The sequence below is a fragment of the Aedes albopictus genome, chromosome 2, assembly GCF_035046485.1.
Source record: "Aedes albopictus strain Foshan chromosome 2, AalbF5, whole genome shotgun sequence".
Taxonomy (NCBI): Eukaryota; Metazoa; Arthropoda; class Insecta; order Diptera; family Culicidae; genus Aedes; species Aedes albopictus.
The window spans coordinates 238,410,664-238,427,160 of NC_085137.1; the positions used below are offsets into that span (position 1 = coordinate 238,410,664).

The following is a 16,497-nucleotide window of genomic DNA, read 5'->3' on the forward strand; positions in this document are numbered from 1 at the left end:
TTTTTTAATTAAAAATCTCTGGGATATTCAGGGTCGTCCAAACTGTTCTACAATGAAGTTCTTCAAATCTGCATGGACAACTTTATGTGTTTTCACCAAAATAATAGTATTGCACAATCTGCTGGGATCCACGAAGCTCTTAAAATCTGAAATGTCATTTAGAGACACTATAGGGATATTCCAGATCAGCCAAAATACTTTGAAGTTCAGGACTTCAGGTCTACACTCGTAAAAGTAGCCATATTTATTATACTGTGTAGCGTTGCATAACTAACCGCAGCTACTGGAGCAATCTGAAGTCTACTAGCTTATGATAAACCTTTGGGAAATCTAGGGTCATCCAAACTGTTCTATAATGAAGTTCTTCAAATCTACAGGAATAGATTTATGTGTTAAATAATAGTGTTGCATAATCTGCTGGGATCCGTGCAGCTTTTGACATCTTCAATGTCATTTATAGATATTCCAGGTCAGCCAAACTACCTTGAAGTTCTAGACTTCAGGTTGACACTCGTAACAACAGCCATATCTGTTATACTGAGCAGGGTTGTTAATAGTCATCGGAGCTGAAGCACAATCACTGACGACAACGGGTAATAAAAAGTTTACCTCACCGAGTCAGCAGCTCTTGAATATTTTTCTTCAAACACCTTCAGTCAGTTTGCTGGTTGCGACGAAAAAGTTTTGCCTTTTCTCTTTATTGGCATTTTCGTTGAGTTGCTTGTCATTTCAAGATAGTTTTAAGATATTCCAGATCAACAACACTACTCCGGAGACCGTAGCTTCAGGTCTACACTTGTGATAATAGCTTTTCCCACTACGTTAAGTAGTGTTACATAATCAACTGTAATTACCAAAACAATTAGTCGAACAATACGCGTTGTTATATGTTATTGGGATATTGTGGGCTTCTTACTGTTATTACACTTAGTTGATAAAATCAACCACTGTAACTTTCAGAAGATTCACTGGATATGAAAGATTACAAATCGTAGCTTCTAATGAAAGAAGATTTCGTTACACCCATAGACTGTGCCATCTAAACTCAAGAACAGTTTGGATGACCTAGGATATCCCGGCTGATCAGATATTGTCTATCAACTATTCAGAAAACTAACTGGACGTGATAGATTACAAATCGTAGCTTTGTATAATGAAAGAAGTTACCGTTACACCCGTAAACTTTGCCACCTAAACTCAAGAGCAGTTTGGATGACCTAGGATATCCCGACTGATCTGATACTGTCTATAGAACTTTAAGAAGAGTACCTGGACATGATAGATTACAAATCATAACTTTGTATAATGAAAGAAGTTACTATTACACCTTTAGACTTTAGAATCTAAACTCAAGAACAGTTTGGATGACCTAAGATATCCCGACTGATCTGATATTGTCTATAAACCTTTCAGAAGACTTGCTGGACATGATAAATTACAAATCGTTGCGTTGTATGACAAAAGAAGGTACCGTTACACCCGTAGACTTAGAATCTAAACTCAAGAACAGTTTGGATGACCTAGGATATCTTGACTGTTCTGATACTGTCTATTGATTTTTCAGAATCAATTCAGTTTCCAGAAGACTAACTGGACATGATAGATTACAAATCGTAGCTTTGTATAATGAAAGAGGTTTCATTTACACCCGCAGTCTATAGGATCTCAATTCAGGAACAGTTTAGATGACCTAGGATATCCCGACTGATATGATATTGTCTATTAACCTTTCAGAAAACTAACTGGACGTCACGGCATAAATATCACAAGGCAGGCTAGTAACCTATGTAAATATCTATTTTGGATGTAAACATGTGACGTCGTTCTTATCGTTTTCACATTGATTAAATTGGTGTGGAAGTACTAGATCACATATGAGCGATTTGAATTACGTCATTAAAAAGCTGTCAGATTTCGGGAATATATCACCTGCTTCTGTACACCGTGACTGGACGTGATAGATTACAAATCGTAGCTTTGTATAATGAACGATGTTACCGTTACACCTATAGACTTAAGGATTAGATCCTCAAGATTAGAGACTCAAGAATAGTTTAGATGACCTAGGATATCCAGAAATAACATTCCGTATTATATTCTACCGTTTTAATACTATTGACCTCCAAAACTACAGACAAACGTAGAAAAAACTCCAGAATAACGCTTGAAAAAATTTCGGCTTCAAAGGGTTAAGGCCATGCCACGGTTTTATGGGGCGGAAGACAGCGTCGACATTAGCCTATCCGCCGTATCAAGTCAGTGTCACCCGACCTTACTAAGAGGATAGAATGCCGTCGCTATCAGCTCACTTGTGCATAGTTACCTTAGCGTGTACCATCTCATCTACCAATTACTAAGCATGACCAGTACACCATGTAATCACATTTCTGACAAAATTAACTTTCTTCGAATTTCGACTGTTGATGATTATGTTGGGAGGTATGGCGTTCAGTCTTTGGAAGAATAACTCAAAAACGGATTCTTAAGCTTTCATCCGACGTTTCGGCCGCTATATTACGCCTTCTTAGTTGGTGAGTAACATAAACATAAACATAAACACAACATAAACGAAGCATTGTTCACAGATTCCCACAAAAAGGCGCAATATAGCGACCGAAACATCGGATGAAAGCTTAAGCATCCGTTTTTGAGTTATTCCTCCAAAGAATGAACGAAATACCTCACGACAAAATTAACTTTCACTCAAGACATTGAATTCGTCGCTTGGATCAGTATAGAAAACCATCATTCGTAATATGTGCATAGTATGTATTTTTGCAATAGTCACAATGAGCCCAATTCATTCGTTCTCTATGTTTTTCTCAATACTCGAAGCAGGTCAATTTATCCTTCTGGAGCCAGATTATTTCGCTGCTGATACCGCAACCTCGCTGACTTCGAAAATGTTTGTTGTTCTTGGTTTATCGCCAGGGTAATATATACGTAAAATTCCTAGAAAATCAAGAAAATATGACTGAACCATGTCATTTAATCTTATTTAAGTTGGACTACTCTATATTACTTCTAAATAGGAATTAAAAGTTTATCAGTGAAATTCGGTTGCTATTTTCTCATTGTTGATGTTTTGTCAGTTACGACCTATTTGGGAATTATTCTGGATTATGTCCCCTTAAGATCCAAAGGGTTAATCCAAACAATACAAGTTCCTCATAGAGGTCCTCCAATATGTGATTATGTGACCGACTCATACTTGCACAAGAGCCCAAAGCATGTCAAATTACATAGACGAACAAGACTATGAAATGATTGATGCACTGCGCTATAATAATGAAAGCATACACGCTAAAACTGCTCAGCACTAAAATGTGTAAGACCTACTCATAAGTGCATAATTTCCAGACCACACAAAAATGTGTAACAGTTACACATTCTCAAAAAACAGCTCGTACACTCGTCTAGATGCGAAATGTTGATTTTTTTTTGTTTTCCAAGGTCACTAGTAAACCTAGCTAGATTGGCGTACAAAAATTTTTGCGAATTTAACGATTTTGCGGACACTGGAGCTGGTTTTGTAAATGTGCAAGGGTTACACATTTTTGGTGTAGTCTGGAAATTATGCACTTTAGTGTTGAGCGGCGTTAGCGTGTAGCTCCTAAAAACAAGTTTCGCTTGTCCTTTAAATTAATATCCCATTCAACCACAAGCTTCTTATGAGTCACTACAATGACCTCTTCATCGACCCATCCTCTCCCAATAATTATCTTTTGTTTACATCTTCTGCCTTTCTTCCCATCCTCGTCAAACATCATCATCACTGTAGGCTTTTTTCACCGTTCCCTCAATGTTTGTTTTCCCCGGACAACTGAATCAATTCTCACCTCACCCTCATTCATTTATGCTGGGCTGCTGCTGCTGCAAGCCGATCTATCATAATCCCCTGCCTGCTGGTCCGCTCCAGTTCCAAGCACCATCATAATAAGAAGACATTGTTAAAAGGAAACCGCCGATAATCCAATCCCCTTTTCTCACCATCCGCCCGCGAGGTTCTGCTGCGAAGATGCAGCACTGCATTTTTAGGTAACTCACTCTCTTACTTGATTGGTGGCGCACCGTTCTGTGCGTGCGGTATCACCATTCACTCACTCTCTTCCTTTGCGCGATACTTCTTCACCTCGCTCTCGCTCACTGATCTGTTGCACGCGCAGCTAAACCGCCGTCTGCTGGCTGCCCGAGCCCGAGCCCGGTCGCTAGGGTTCCGGAGCGCCGTCCATCCGGCGATCCAGTTAGTCTGTGCTCGCGCGTAGTTCCGAGAGTACGCTGGAGGATTTCTTGCGCGCGCGCTCGGTTTTGTTCCAAGCCAGGACGAACGACCACACAGCATACACGTTCCCAGCTCTCGTATCGAATCGATTGTTGTTTACGACGCGGCGACCGCTGGAGTTTTTCGATTATCCCCGCGTGCGTTCTTCTTCGTCCACCCGCCGTCTTCGGGTCGGTACCGTCGTCGGAGTGATCGCTTTTCCGCCGTGTTTCCCGCGACCCGTGCAGTGGTGTGTCTTCGCGCCGGTGTGCCGTCGTCGTCGTTATGCATAGAGAAGCAATAGTGAATCAGTGATTAAAATCTGTGAGTGAATAACAAGGGGAGCAGCCTGGCAATATAGTGCAGGCATAGTGAGAGTGCTGAGAATCTGTTTTTCCTGTTGGTGGATTACGACCCTTGAAGGGTTTCTGTGGAGTGCACCGAGAAGAAGGGGAGCCATGAAGCGGCGCTGGTGGTGGCGGCGTGTATTTTTGGGTAAATATTTTGGTTCCACTCGCCGCGCTGTGCCATTTTCGTCAATTATGGTCTACCGTCGGAATAATTACGTGGTATGAAGATGTAATGACGGGGGACCTGCCGAAGTGATCCACGTTGGGCGGGCAGGCTGCTGGGCTGAGAGAGGGAAAGTTTTCGGTTGATGATGGAGCTGCATTAGGAAAAGATGTGGAATTGATGTAACGGTGAACCGTGGAAAGGGCATTCGACTTCTTTCCATCTTCGTCCAAGATACGATGGGAGGGCCGAGACGTGATGAGATGTCGGGGCCCATTGTTTCAATGTTGTGCTACATTCTGGTTCTGTGAGAGAGTGGTTTTGAATAATTATATCATTTTCTTCTTGTCTTCGGTGGGATGGTTGGCTGTCTGCGACGGTTCAGAACAAATGTGGCCCTGACATTATGGATGCGGGTGTTTTCAGCTGAAACGTGAAGCAAGAATGCCGGGGAAAAAAGGTTGCCGGTGTTTGAAATCTGAACCATGCATAAGCGGAATCATGGGACCATCGTTGCCGTTGGCCAACACATGGCGAACATAAGGATTTTCACTTACGATCCGTCTTCGTTAACCAGTAATGGCAATTAACGCTACGGATCATAAGGATGGAAGAAATACGAAGAAGGACGATATGTCGTCCTGACAACCAGAACAGCAGATCATTTACATAAATTTCCAGAAGAAAAAAATGTGCTAACAAGCGGCGTAGGCAGAGGAAACTGCATGTTATGAGAAGTTTAGTCTGGAGCCATCGAATACTGTGTGAGAGTATGCGCTTCAGCCATCCTCTGTTAAGTGTCTTGAAAGTGAAGTGCACTGCAGATCCTGATAATTGAAAAACCAAACTTTCCCATTAGGAAAGTTCATGTGTGCGTTGAAGATTCTTAATGGAAAATCTTGAAATTGAATATGATCTGTGGCATCCGGCGCAAGAAAGTGAAAAATGCTTGTGTATCTATAAATTGCGAAAAACGTTGCCACTCGTTGATCTACATAATGAAAACAAACCTTCGGATAATTCTGAGGGGCAATGAAAAGGCCATCAGTGAAAATTTTGGAAAATATGTGAAAAATAATTATTACTGATTGAAGCAACCATAGCACCTGTAGTGACACATTTTATGATATGAAATAAAAAATTGAATACGCACAACCAAAGCTTCCCGATTCCGATGAAGTTAAATTGATTGCTTCCCGGAAAAATGAAGAAGTCCAACAATTGTACAAAAACAAGAAGGATTTGTGAATTGTGCTCAATGCTGCCAAAGTGCAGTCAAATGAAAGAAAAGCTAGCAGTACAAAATAAACTGTGAATGTGCTAAAAAAGCTGACTAGATTCTGACGAGTTCGATGGCCGACAATCTGGTGAGATCGTTCCATTATAATTTCGATAAAGATGACACGCAATAATAAGTGATCGAAACAATGGTGGTTCCAGTATGATTATTTTAAATTTAAAACAAATCATATCGTGCACCGAGTAGACCAAACATACGCTTTTTGTATACTTATTGAACAGTGATCAGTTGTAGTTGATAAGAAGTTGAGAAGTTGAAGATGATGCATAATCCATATCCACTAAAACTTTTAATCTATAAAGAAGTTTTCTTTTTAATCTGAAAAAGCTGAAGAATCTGAAGCATATAACTATCGCATACAGGTTAGGAACCATTCATAACTACATAAATAAAAAAAAACGTATGAACAAAAGTCTACGAGGGAGGATAGGGGGGGTTTGAGATGGTCAAAATTTGGTCTACACTCCCGATCAAAAGTTTGGGGTCACCTCCTCAAAAACATGTCATTTTTTCAGGCCTATATCTCCGCCAATTTGCGCCCGCTTTCAAAACCCTAGGTTTCATTCAAAAGATAATAAGTCAAAGAAACTTTGAACATGATTTAAAATAAACTTTTTCATAAAAATTTGTATGTAAACTTAACCCAAAGTTGCCAAATTTTCTCAAAAATGAATATAAACTTACGGCAGTGTTGCTGGGAATTGGGTCGACCAAATTTTAAGATGAGACCGGTAATATGACCCATTTTCTATTAGCTTTCAACTGCTTTTTACAGAACTTAACTAAAAAATCTAGAAAAAACCCAGATTAATCCACCTAGTGGTGGTAGTGCCTTTCTCGTCGAATATGTATTCATAATCTTTACGTCGACATTAGCTGATCCTAAGAACACTTATACTGCCCCCACTCGCATAACAGTCCCATTTGACTTTTCATCACTTTTGAGGTAACGTTATGAATAGTCATCATTTTTTATGTACTTCCAAAAACAACAATAAAAATTATGAATTTTTATGTCAATGTGTAAAAAAATACCAAGTTATGGGCGTCCCATATCAAAAGTACCCGCATAACAGTCCCATCATGGATTTTTGTGTTACGTGACACAAAACTGAACAACTTTGTAGTGATTGTAATAATTTTTACAGTTATATATTCATGTGCAAAGCAATCTGTGAAAGTTTCGAGATGATCGAAATATTTTTCAAATTTTGGCGATTTTTCAAAGTTTTATATGGGAACAAGTTTTCAAACTTCAAATGCCGTTTTCTCAATTCCTACTTTTTGCAAATGGGACTGTTATGCGAGTGGGGGCAGTATACGCTTAATACGATTCATGTAAAATTTGACCTCCTTATCAACCGAAATTGGGCACTGTAATTTTAGACGCAAAAGGAGATTGTAAAAACTTTATTCTGTGCTTTTCAGTGTTTATGCGATCAAATTATAATTTTCCCATAACACGTTGATCCATCCTACATTATATAAACACCGCAGGCACTTGGAATTGTGTGATTTGATGAGATTGCTTTGGTCACGATTTTGTTCTCTTGCATATATGAAGACTTAGATCATTTCTTCACTTTTCATCTTACCCAAAGTTTATCAGGCTATCAGAAAAGCCACAATTTGATTTATCGCTAACATTGGTTTTGTTCTCTTTCATAATTCCACTATTTGAGTGGAGCATGTATGAGTTCGGTTCAATTTTACGTTTGACCATTTCCGGCGGGCACCTGGAACCGATTCCATGACACTATTGGTTGCCCCAAATATTATCTATGGCTATTTTCTTGTCAACTGGATATCAGGTGGCCTAGAAAACCATGAATTGATGTGTTGCATGGGGAGCATCCATTAAGTAAGTATGTCACGCTGAAATTAGGAATTTTCGAAGTCCTTCCTCCCTTACGAGTACGGGCTTTTCCTATATTTAATACACTGAGTATCATCGCATATCAGTCCCATATTTGCTGGGTTTCGAATTCATATGGGAGAGTTATGCGATGATATGAAGAACATTGCTTGTCACACTTACCACTTACCCATGCATGGTTTTGCTTTTCTTCTATATTTTACCATTTCTGGCGGGGCACTCGACACCTGTTCTTGAACACTAAAGGTTCTCCCAAATATGCGTCTGAGACTTCTAGCTTAGCTGTTAAAATTTGGTTATTGAAAAAGCCGCGATTTAGTGTGTCGCATGCATAGGTACGGTAGAGTTTTATATTTTACCACTTATAACGAGACACCCAAAATCGGTTCCCGGAAAGGATCTGTTGTCCTAAATTTGATCTGAGACTATTTTCTTGCTAACCGTTCATTAGGTTACCGAATAAATCATATGACATGTCACAGGTATTGATTCTCTTGTACATTTGAATTATTCCGGCGGGACAGACGGAATCGGTTCCGTGGAACACTGATATGGTATGAGACTTTTTTTCTTGTCTACTGTACATCATGTTACCTAAAAAGCCGTGATTTGAGGTGTCGCATGCATGGCTTTGGTTCACTTTCATATTTGGCCACTTCTGTTGGGACACCCGAAACCGACTCCGGAATACTACCGATAGTCTCTAATGCAGGGTGTTAGGTTCGTGAGTGCAAACCTTTATTTACTTACACCGCACATCGGCGGCGTTGTCTTTTTATTTCATAACCTCTGCAGCAGTGGTTCGGCATATGATCAAGACTGTGAGCGCGATGCAATAGTAGTTTACGCAACAAGAGTTGCCGTACAACGAGTTGCGTACAACGTTTTTTGCACCTTCATAAATTACCACTTGAGGAAAGTTTTTAACTAAACTTTTTCATCAGACTGCACACTGATGTTCATAGCCATGATTAAGGAAGTCTGATCATAGCAGGTTATACTGTGCAGTTGTCACAATTTTTCAAACCTGCGTCAAGAAAGCATCAATAAGTTGATCAAAACTGAAAACAGTGCTGTAATGGTTCATTACGCAACGCAAATCAGTGCTGTAATGAACCATTACAGCACTATTAATTTGGTGTGGGAAAGTAGGCCTTTTCCTGTCAGATTTGCGTGAGGTAAAATGGCCTATTACGATCAGAAGTTGCAAAAAATGATATACCAGCGTGCACTAGCTCCAGTGGCACAGTGTGCAAAAAAGTACTTACCTTTACAGTTGCAAATTCATGATCTGATATACAATGTTGAATTCGGAATTACAAGAACACGAGAGGACCTAGACGTTTGATGTCAAAGAACGAATTGTAGAACGGAACAGGGTGCCTAAGAGAAAATTCAAATTCATTACGCATTTTTCAAAGATAATTTACAAAACCATACACTACTTTTGAGCTTATTTGCTTTAGAAAACTAAGTTATAAACCAATAGATTCAAAGATCTTTTTGGTAGAAAATTTAATAATCTTTCGAATGAGGGTTAAAAAGCTGCGCTAAGCTTGCCCATTTTCAAGTTATAGCCAGTTTGAGGCAAGCAGTCTTGTAAACATTCGGCACTTTTCACTACCTTCACTTCGGTGCCGCAGTCGGGTGTCAGCTTGCTTTGTTAAATTCATGCGCTACCGTTACCTCTTACACACAAAACGAGTGGTAGGACGAAGATCAATAATGAAATTAAAAAACAGGGTCAAATCAATGTCGTCTGACACGATGACATTTGTCTAATTTCTAATTCTGGCGTATCGCATGGATTTCAGCCAATTTCGATTATGAATGTTTATATTGGTTTATTCTTGCTTGTTTATTTTAATTCGACTCACATACATATGGCCAACACATTGTGGAGGAAGACAAGAATAACGAAAGCCGAACCGTTTCCCGAAGGCGCAATCGTGGTCAAGTGCATTCGTTTGACATTTTTGTTTCGTACGGTAGTGTGATTGCTTGTGTTGCGAATATTGGAGACAAAGGCAGCTGAATACCGACGAAAAGGTGTCAATGACTGTGATCTCTAACAAGACTGGAGGCAAGCAAAGTAAAAAAACATATAAAGTTCAATTACTACGTAAGGGTTGAGATTTGAATATATGCGTAGAAATTTTGTTTTCACCATTTATGATTCTCTATCACACCTTTTAAAGTTTGCATTCACGAACCTAACACCCTGTATAGTCTGAACCTATTTGCTTGCCAACGTTCGTAAGATTATCAAAAAAAGCCGCGCTTTGCTGTCGCATGCATAGGTTTGGTTCAATTTTATATTTGGCCGCTTTCGGAGGGGCACCCGGAACTAATTTCGACACTAGTGGAAGTCCCTAATGTGGTCTTAGCCTATTTCCTTGATAACCAGTCATCAGGTTATCGGAAACCCCGTTATTTGTTGTATCGCATTCATGGGATTAACTCTCTTTTATATTAGGCCATTTCCAGTGGGGCACCCGGAAACGGTTTTGGAACTAGACCGGTTCAGGTATGGTCTGAGACTATTTTCATGCTAACCGTTCATCAGGTTATCGAAAAAGCCGCTGTTTGATGTGCGACATGCATGGGTTTGGTTCACTTTTATATAATGCCATTTCCGGGGAGACACCCGGAACTGGTTCCCGAATACAACCGGCAGTCCCCAATGTGGTCTGAGCCTACTTCCTTTATAACCGGCCATCAGGTTATAGGCAAAGCCGTGATTTGATGTGTCGCATGCATGGGTTTGGTTCACTTTATATTTGTCCACTTCCGTCGGGACCCCCGGAACCGGTTCCGGAACACTACCGGTTCAAATATGGTCTGATACTGTTTTCCTGCTAAACGTTCATCAGGTTATCGAAAATGTCGCTGTTTGATGTGTCGCATGCATGGGTTTGGTTCTCTTTTATATTTGGCCACTTCCGGCTGGACATCCGGAACCGGTTCCGAAACACAACCGGTTCAGATATGGTCTTATACAATTTTCTTGCAAACCGTTCATCAGACTACCGCAAATGTCGGTGTGTGATGTGTCGCATGAATGGGTTATTTTCAATTTTATATTTGGCCACTTCCGGTGGGCCACCCAGAACCGGTTCCGGAACACTTCCGGTTCAGATATGGCCTGAGACTATTTTCCTGCTTACCATTCATCAGATAATAGCAAATGCCGTGGTTTGATGGGTCGCATGCATGGGTTTGTTGCATTTTCATGTCTGGCCCCTTCCAGGGGTACCGGTCCAGAACACCTAAATGACCATAACTCTGGAACGGCTGGACCGATCCGAACCATTTTCAATAGGAAACAATGGGGCCAGATTCCGCGTCGAATGAACCGTCGGTCATTAAAATCGGTTGAGGTTTACTGCCAAAAAGTGATGTGAGTTTTTTTGTACACATACACACATACATACACACACACATACACACACATACACACACACAGACATCACCTTAATTCGTCGAACTGAGTTGATTGGTATATGTGACTCGACCCTCCGGGCCTTCTATCAAAAAGTCATTTTTGGAGTGAACATATAGCCTTTCCAGCACACTTAGTGTACGAGAAAGGCAAAAAGGTATTATGTAAATTAACTCTTCATGTCATCGACCAAAAGTTTGGGGTCACCCTTCAATATGATGTATCAGCCAAGAGTTTTGGGTCACTTTCGTAAAACATGGAAAAGTGAATTGGTGATATCTCCGTCATCTACAGTTCAATTTTAACTATTTTTGGCTCATTTCAAAGATAAGTAACTAAATTTAGGTTTGATGTATTTACTTTACGTATTTAACAATTTTTGTATATAAAAATGTTATGTAAAGTTAACAACTTAACACATTTCACCACACTTCAAAAAATGAAACAACTTTACGTTAAGTTTTAGTATGTAAATTTCAACAAATATGTGTGGTTCAATGTCTATGCAGTAAGTATCGTTCATTTTGTTTCAAAGAAGCCAAGAAGAATTAAAATTGAATGAAAGATGATAAAGATATCAACAAATCACTTTTCCATGTTTTGCGATAGTGACCCCAAACTTTTGGTCGATGACATCAAGGATTAATTTACTTAATAACTTTTTTTTCTAGATTTTTTAGCTAAGTTCTGTAAAAAGCAGTTGAAAGCTAATAGAAAATGGGTTATATTACCGCTCTCATCTTAAAATTTGGTCGACCCAATTTCCAGCGACACTGCCGTAAGTTTATATCCATGTTTTAGAAAATATGGCAAATTTGGGTTAAGTTTACATACAACATTTTTTTAAAAGTTTCTTTTAACCTTTTGGAGCCGATTTTTTCCGCCGCTGTCGACGCAACCTCGCTGGTGTCGAACACGTTTGTTATGCTCGGTTTCATCGTCGGGGTCGTATATGACCCCTCCGGCTCCAAAGGGTTAAATCATGTTCAAAGTTTCTTTGACTTATTATCTTTTCAATGAGAACTAGGGTTTTGAAAGCGGACGCAAATTGGCGAAGATATGGGCCTAAAAAAATGACATGTTTTTGGGGCGGTGACCCCAAACTTTTGATCGGAAGTGTACGTGGTTCATGAACAGCCCCTTATTCAACATAACCGGGATATACATATGTTTGGTCATTTCTGAACTGCTATAATTTTGTAAAATGTTCTTTGATTTCAAATCTCTTTATAGTTTATGGTGGATTTTCTTGAATTTTTCCCATAAATCTTGATAGCTATTCATCAAAACATCACTCTGTACTGACTGCGAAAAAACGTAAAAATTAAGCTTAAAACCAAGCAAGTGTTGAGTCATTGATTGAACTTGGTCCGCTCTGGCTGAACGATTTTTGACAACCAACTACATTACACCAAATATATTATATAAACAATATGATTCACTTCCGCGTTCCTTATACATTGAATTGGCGAACAGCTTACAGCACCATCTAGCGTCAAACGTGGCAATCCACCTTAAATTAAACCACATATTTTCTAAATATGTTTAACCGTGTCTCCATGACATTTCCTTTTGTTATGGTCGTCAATCATATTTAGGGATGTACAAGATTCAATTTGCACAAACAAAATTATGATATTGGACAAAGCTAATATTAAGTTTATATTTAGTAATTGTCGTGCAGTCGAACTTCCATGAGTCGATGTTCCTTGACTCGATATCGACTCATGGAGGTAAATTTTTCCATACTAAAAAATAATTTCTGGGTTACTATGATGGTCCCCCTAAAAAGCTTCTCAAAGGATTTTCGTTCCACTACTCGATATTTCCTTGAGTCGATGGTCCTTTCAATATCGACTCATGGAGGTTTTACTTATATCAGTGATGGAACATACGCAATTTGACGTTTCGCAATTATCATTTTTTTTCCAGAAGTATATTTGTTTTGGAAGTACCGAGAAGTGAAATATTTTGGTCAAATTGCTATGGCTACTGGGGATACTTGTTGGTTCATTTTGACTAAAAGTATATTGTGTGCAAAAACTATTACGCAAAGAATATGATTTGTTTATTTAAACCCTAAACATTTTGATATTATTTATCGATAACTGAAGAGATTATTGACATCCCTAGTTCATTGATGTTGACAGCGTGTGTAATTCTGAAGGGCATACGTTTTTAGAGTGTAATAGTTGCCACGTTCGTCACAAGCGGCGCCACAAGCACAGGATGAAGGGTCGCCAGAAATAGCTGGAAGTGAGTTATATTATTAATATAGTATATTTGATTACACACACGCAGAAGAAGGGCGACAATAAACAGGAGTATATGTGTATATGTAAGCCGAAAGTTTGAAAATTGATTTTTTTTTGTTATTACGCTGATGATAACATATTTCAGTTTTTATGTTCAGTCAGAGTGGACCGAGTGGACCAAGTACAACAGTTCAATATCCCATGAATGATTGTCATCAAATTACCCGACTAGATGAACATAACATGAATATTTCATAATTATATCTTAATGTGATATAACTAACAAATTATGTTATAATTTTGTTATGACATGCACTGTTTATTACTTTTTCAAACTAAATTATAACAAAATATATTATAATCTTTTGTAACTAGTTTTGTTACAAATAAATCAGAACAAACTCTGTTATAACTTTGTTATTTTTGCAACTGAATAAAATGATCAGTTAAAAAAATAACATAATTATATCAGAATATGAAATTATTTTAATTTTTAGCTAAATAACAAAAAATAAGAAATTTGATTATGTATTCGTTTTTTCATTGCTTGTAGAGCAATAGGTCGATGGAGGCAGGTAAAAGATCAAAAATGCTTATAAGGAAACAGCTTTATTCTATGTAATTAAAAAAATTATGAAAAAAGCATTCAATTGCTGTTGAGGGGCTGCAGTTTTGCTTGTTTTTTATTGCGTAGAATGCCGGAAGCGTATCCGGCTACCCTCAAAACTGAAAAGTACTCATATTTTTTCAACTTTGAACCGATTTAAGTGAACTTCGACTCGTTTGAATAAGAAATCTTATTTTTTTATTGATTGGTTATGCGAATAGAACGATTGGGTTACGCGGTGTTCCCAAAAGTCCAAATTTTCTGGAACATGTTTTTATGCTATTGAGGGGCCCAGATGCAAAGAGGTGTAAGTGACCATTTTGTCGAGTTTGAGCTGAGCATATCAAAAAATCTTCAGATTTCAAGCTTTTAGGAACATTTTAAAGGTTATTTTTATGATGATTAGAAAAAAAATGCAGTACTCAGAGAAAATTGGGTTGATATTGAAACTCCATACATGATGATGATTAACCTGGGCTTGTTAGGGGAATATCTGTAAATAAAAGAAAATCGGGTTAAGTACGGTTCCTTTGAATTCCACTAAGAATTTGCATCCTTTGACAGATACGTATTTCGACCTCAACTGTAAGGTCGTCTTCAGTGTCTTGTACTTGACTCGACTCGACTATGAGTCGAGTCAAGTACAAGACACTGAAGACGACCTTACAGTTGAGGTCGAAATACGTATCTGTCAAAGGATGCAAATTCTTAGTGGAATTCAAAGGAACCGTACTTAACCCGATTTTCTTTTATTTACTCCATACATTTTGAATGGGATGAAAAACTGGTGAAAAACTTCAAAGCTCATTTACTCGAAAGTGGGTTTTTGTAACTTACACCGCTTTGCTTCTAAGCTCCACTATTCTGATATCGTCATTGTTGGAGTTAGCGTATTGAAAAGACATGGTCTCTCGTGAAACATGCTTCGTAATGATTACTTTGTAGTCAATACTTTGGGCCTAGGCTGGGCAGATATGCTATTGCAGCTGGTCTATGGAAAATTCCACGCGTATGGCAATTCGGGGTTTCCTCAACCCACGATGACCAGATCGGTTCAGTCGGATTTGTTTTAGATGGAAAAAATAAATCTGGATTTAATGAGATCAATATTGTCAAAGTCGGAGAAAATTTATCGCAGATATAACCATTACATAGCATACCTTCTTTAGTTTATTGACTGCTGTTACATATTATGAAATAAAAAATAAAGACATTGCAACTTCTAGAATTTTTATCAGACTCTTCCGTATTTTTTTTTTTTAATTTTATTCATTGGTTCAATTTTAGTTTTGATATGTTTATCTAAGTATTTATTTCCTTCTTTCAATATACCAGCCCCGTTACGTTGCCAAAATTCTATCACTTTTCTACGATTCCCAATTCTTATAGGTTTAGTAAAATTTCAGCTTCAAAAAGTGATACATCTGCACATGAGTTATTTTTAATCTCAAAATTGAGTAAACTTACACACTTAATTTTGAATACCGTGTTCGGTAAATTTTTGACGAAAATAGAACAGCTGAATACATCAATAACGGATTGTTTACCTTTTGCACCCGTTTCTGACAGTTGGTGTACTGAGCCTCAGTAAAATCGATTACCGTGATTTACCGAAAAAGTTCTGCTGTTCTATTTTCGTCAAAAAAGTACCGAATAGGCAATTCAGGATTGAGTATGTAATTGGATTTATATGTCATTTTAACAGTACTGCTATTCCAACTTCTAATTATAGCTTCAAAAAGTACCGAACAGACTATGTATTATGAAGTAAAGAATGTTAGTGAGCGTGGAGATACCAAATGTGGTACCTACTAAATAATTCTAATCAATAAAAATTTCACAATTCTGCTCAATTGATGATTGCATTTGTCTATTATAACTTTTTTTCTTTCGATCTATTATTATTCGACCATATATTGTTTGATATTATATCATAAATATCTTATTTCATTACTAAAAATAATCTAAAACAGAATAAAACTAAACAGCATCTGCAGAAGTAATCATATCGGCATATGATATAATTGTGATCAATTAAAACAAAGCCACATTTTACCTTCGCTCACGTATACGTGTATGATCGCCGTTCTCGTAGCGCAAACAAAACAAAAAATAAAATAAAAATCATCTCCGTCCGGAAAGAATCTTTGTCGCCGCCAAAATGCACCCCATGACGAAGCTCAATCATAAATAGTCGACTAGTAACTCTTTCGTCGTTTTCTTTGTTCCTTGATGGAAAAAAA

General features: G+C 38.2%; 1 protein-coding gene across 2 annotated transcripts in view; it reads left to right on the top strand.

Annotated features, from left to right (window-relative positions):
• Positions 1-4,087: 4,087 nt before the first annotated feature.
• LOC109420067 (hemicentin-1) overlaps positions 4,088-16,497 on the top strand; it is a 688,507-nt gene continuing 676,097 nt past the window's right edge. The window contains exon 1 of one of the 2 annotated variants that reach the window (XM_029857682.2): positions 4,088-4,756. In XM_029857682.2, the coding sequence (XP_029713542.2) occupies positions 4,720-4,756 (37 nt within the window). In that variant the 5' untranslated portion in view covers positions 4,088-4,719. The remainder of the gene's footprint in view (positions 4,757-16,497) is intronic. The other variant, XM_062851398.1, reaches the window with a different exon arrangement.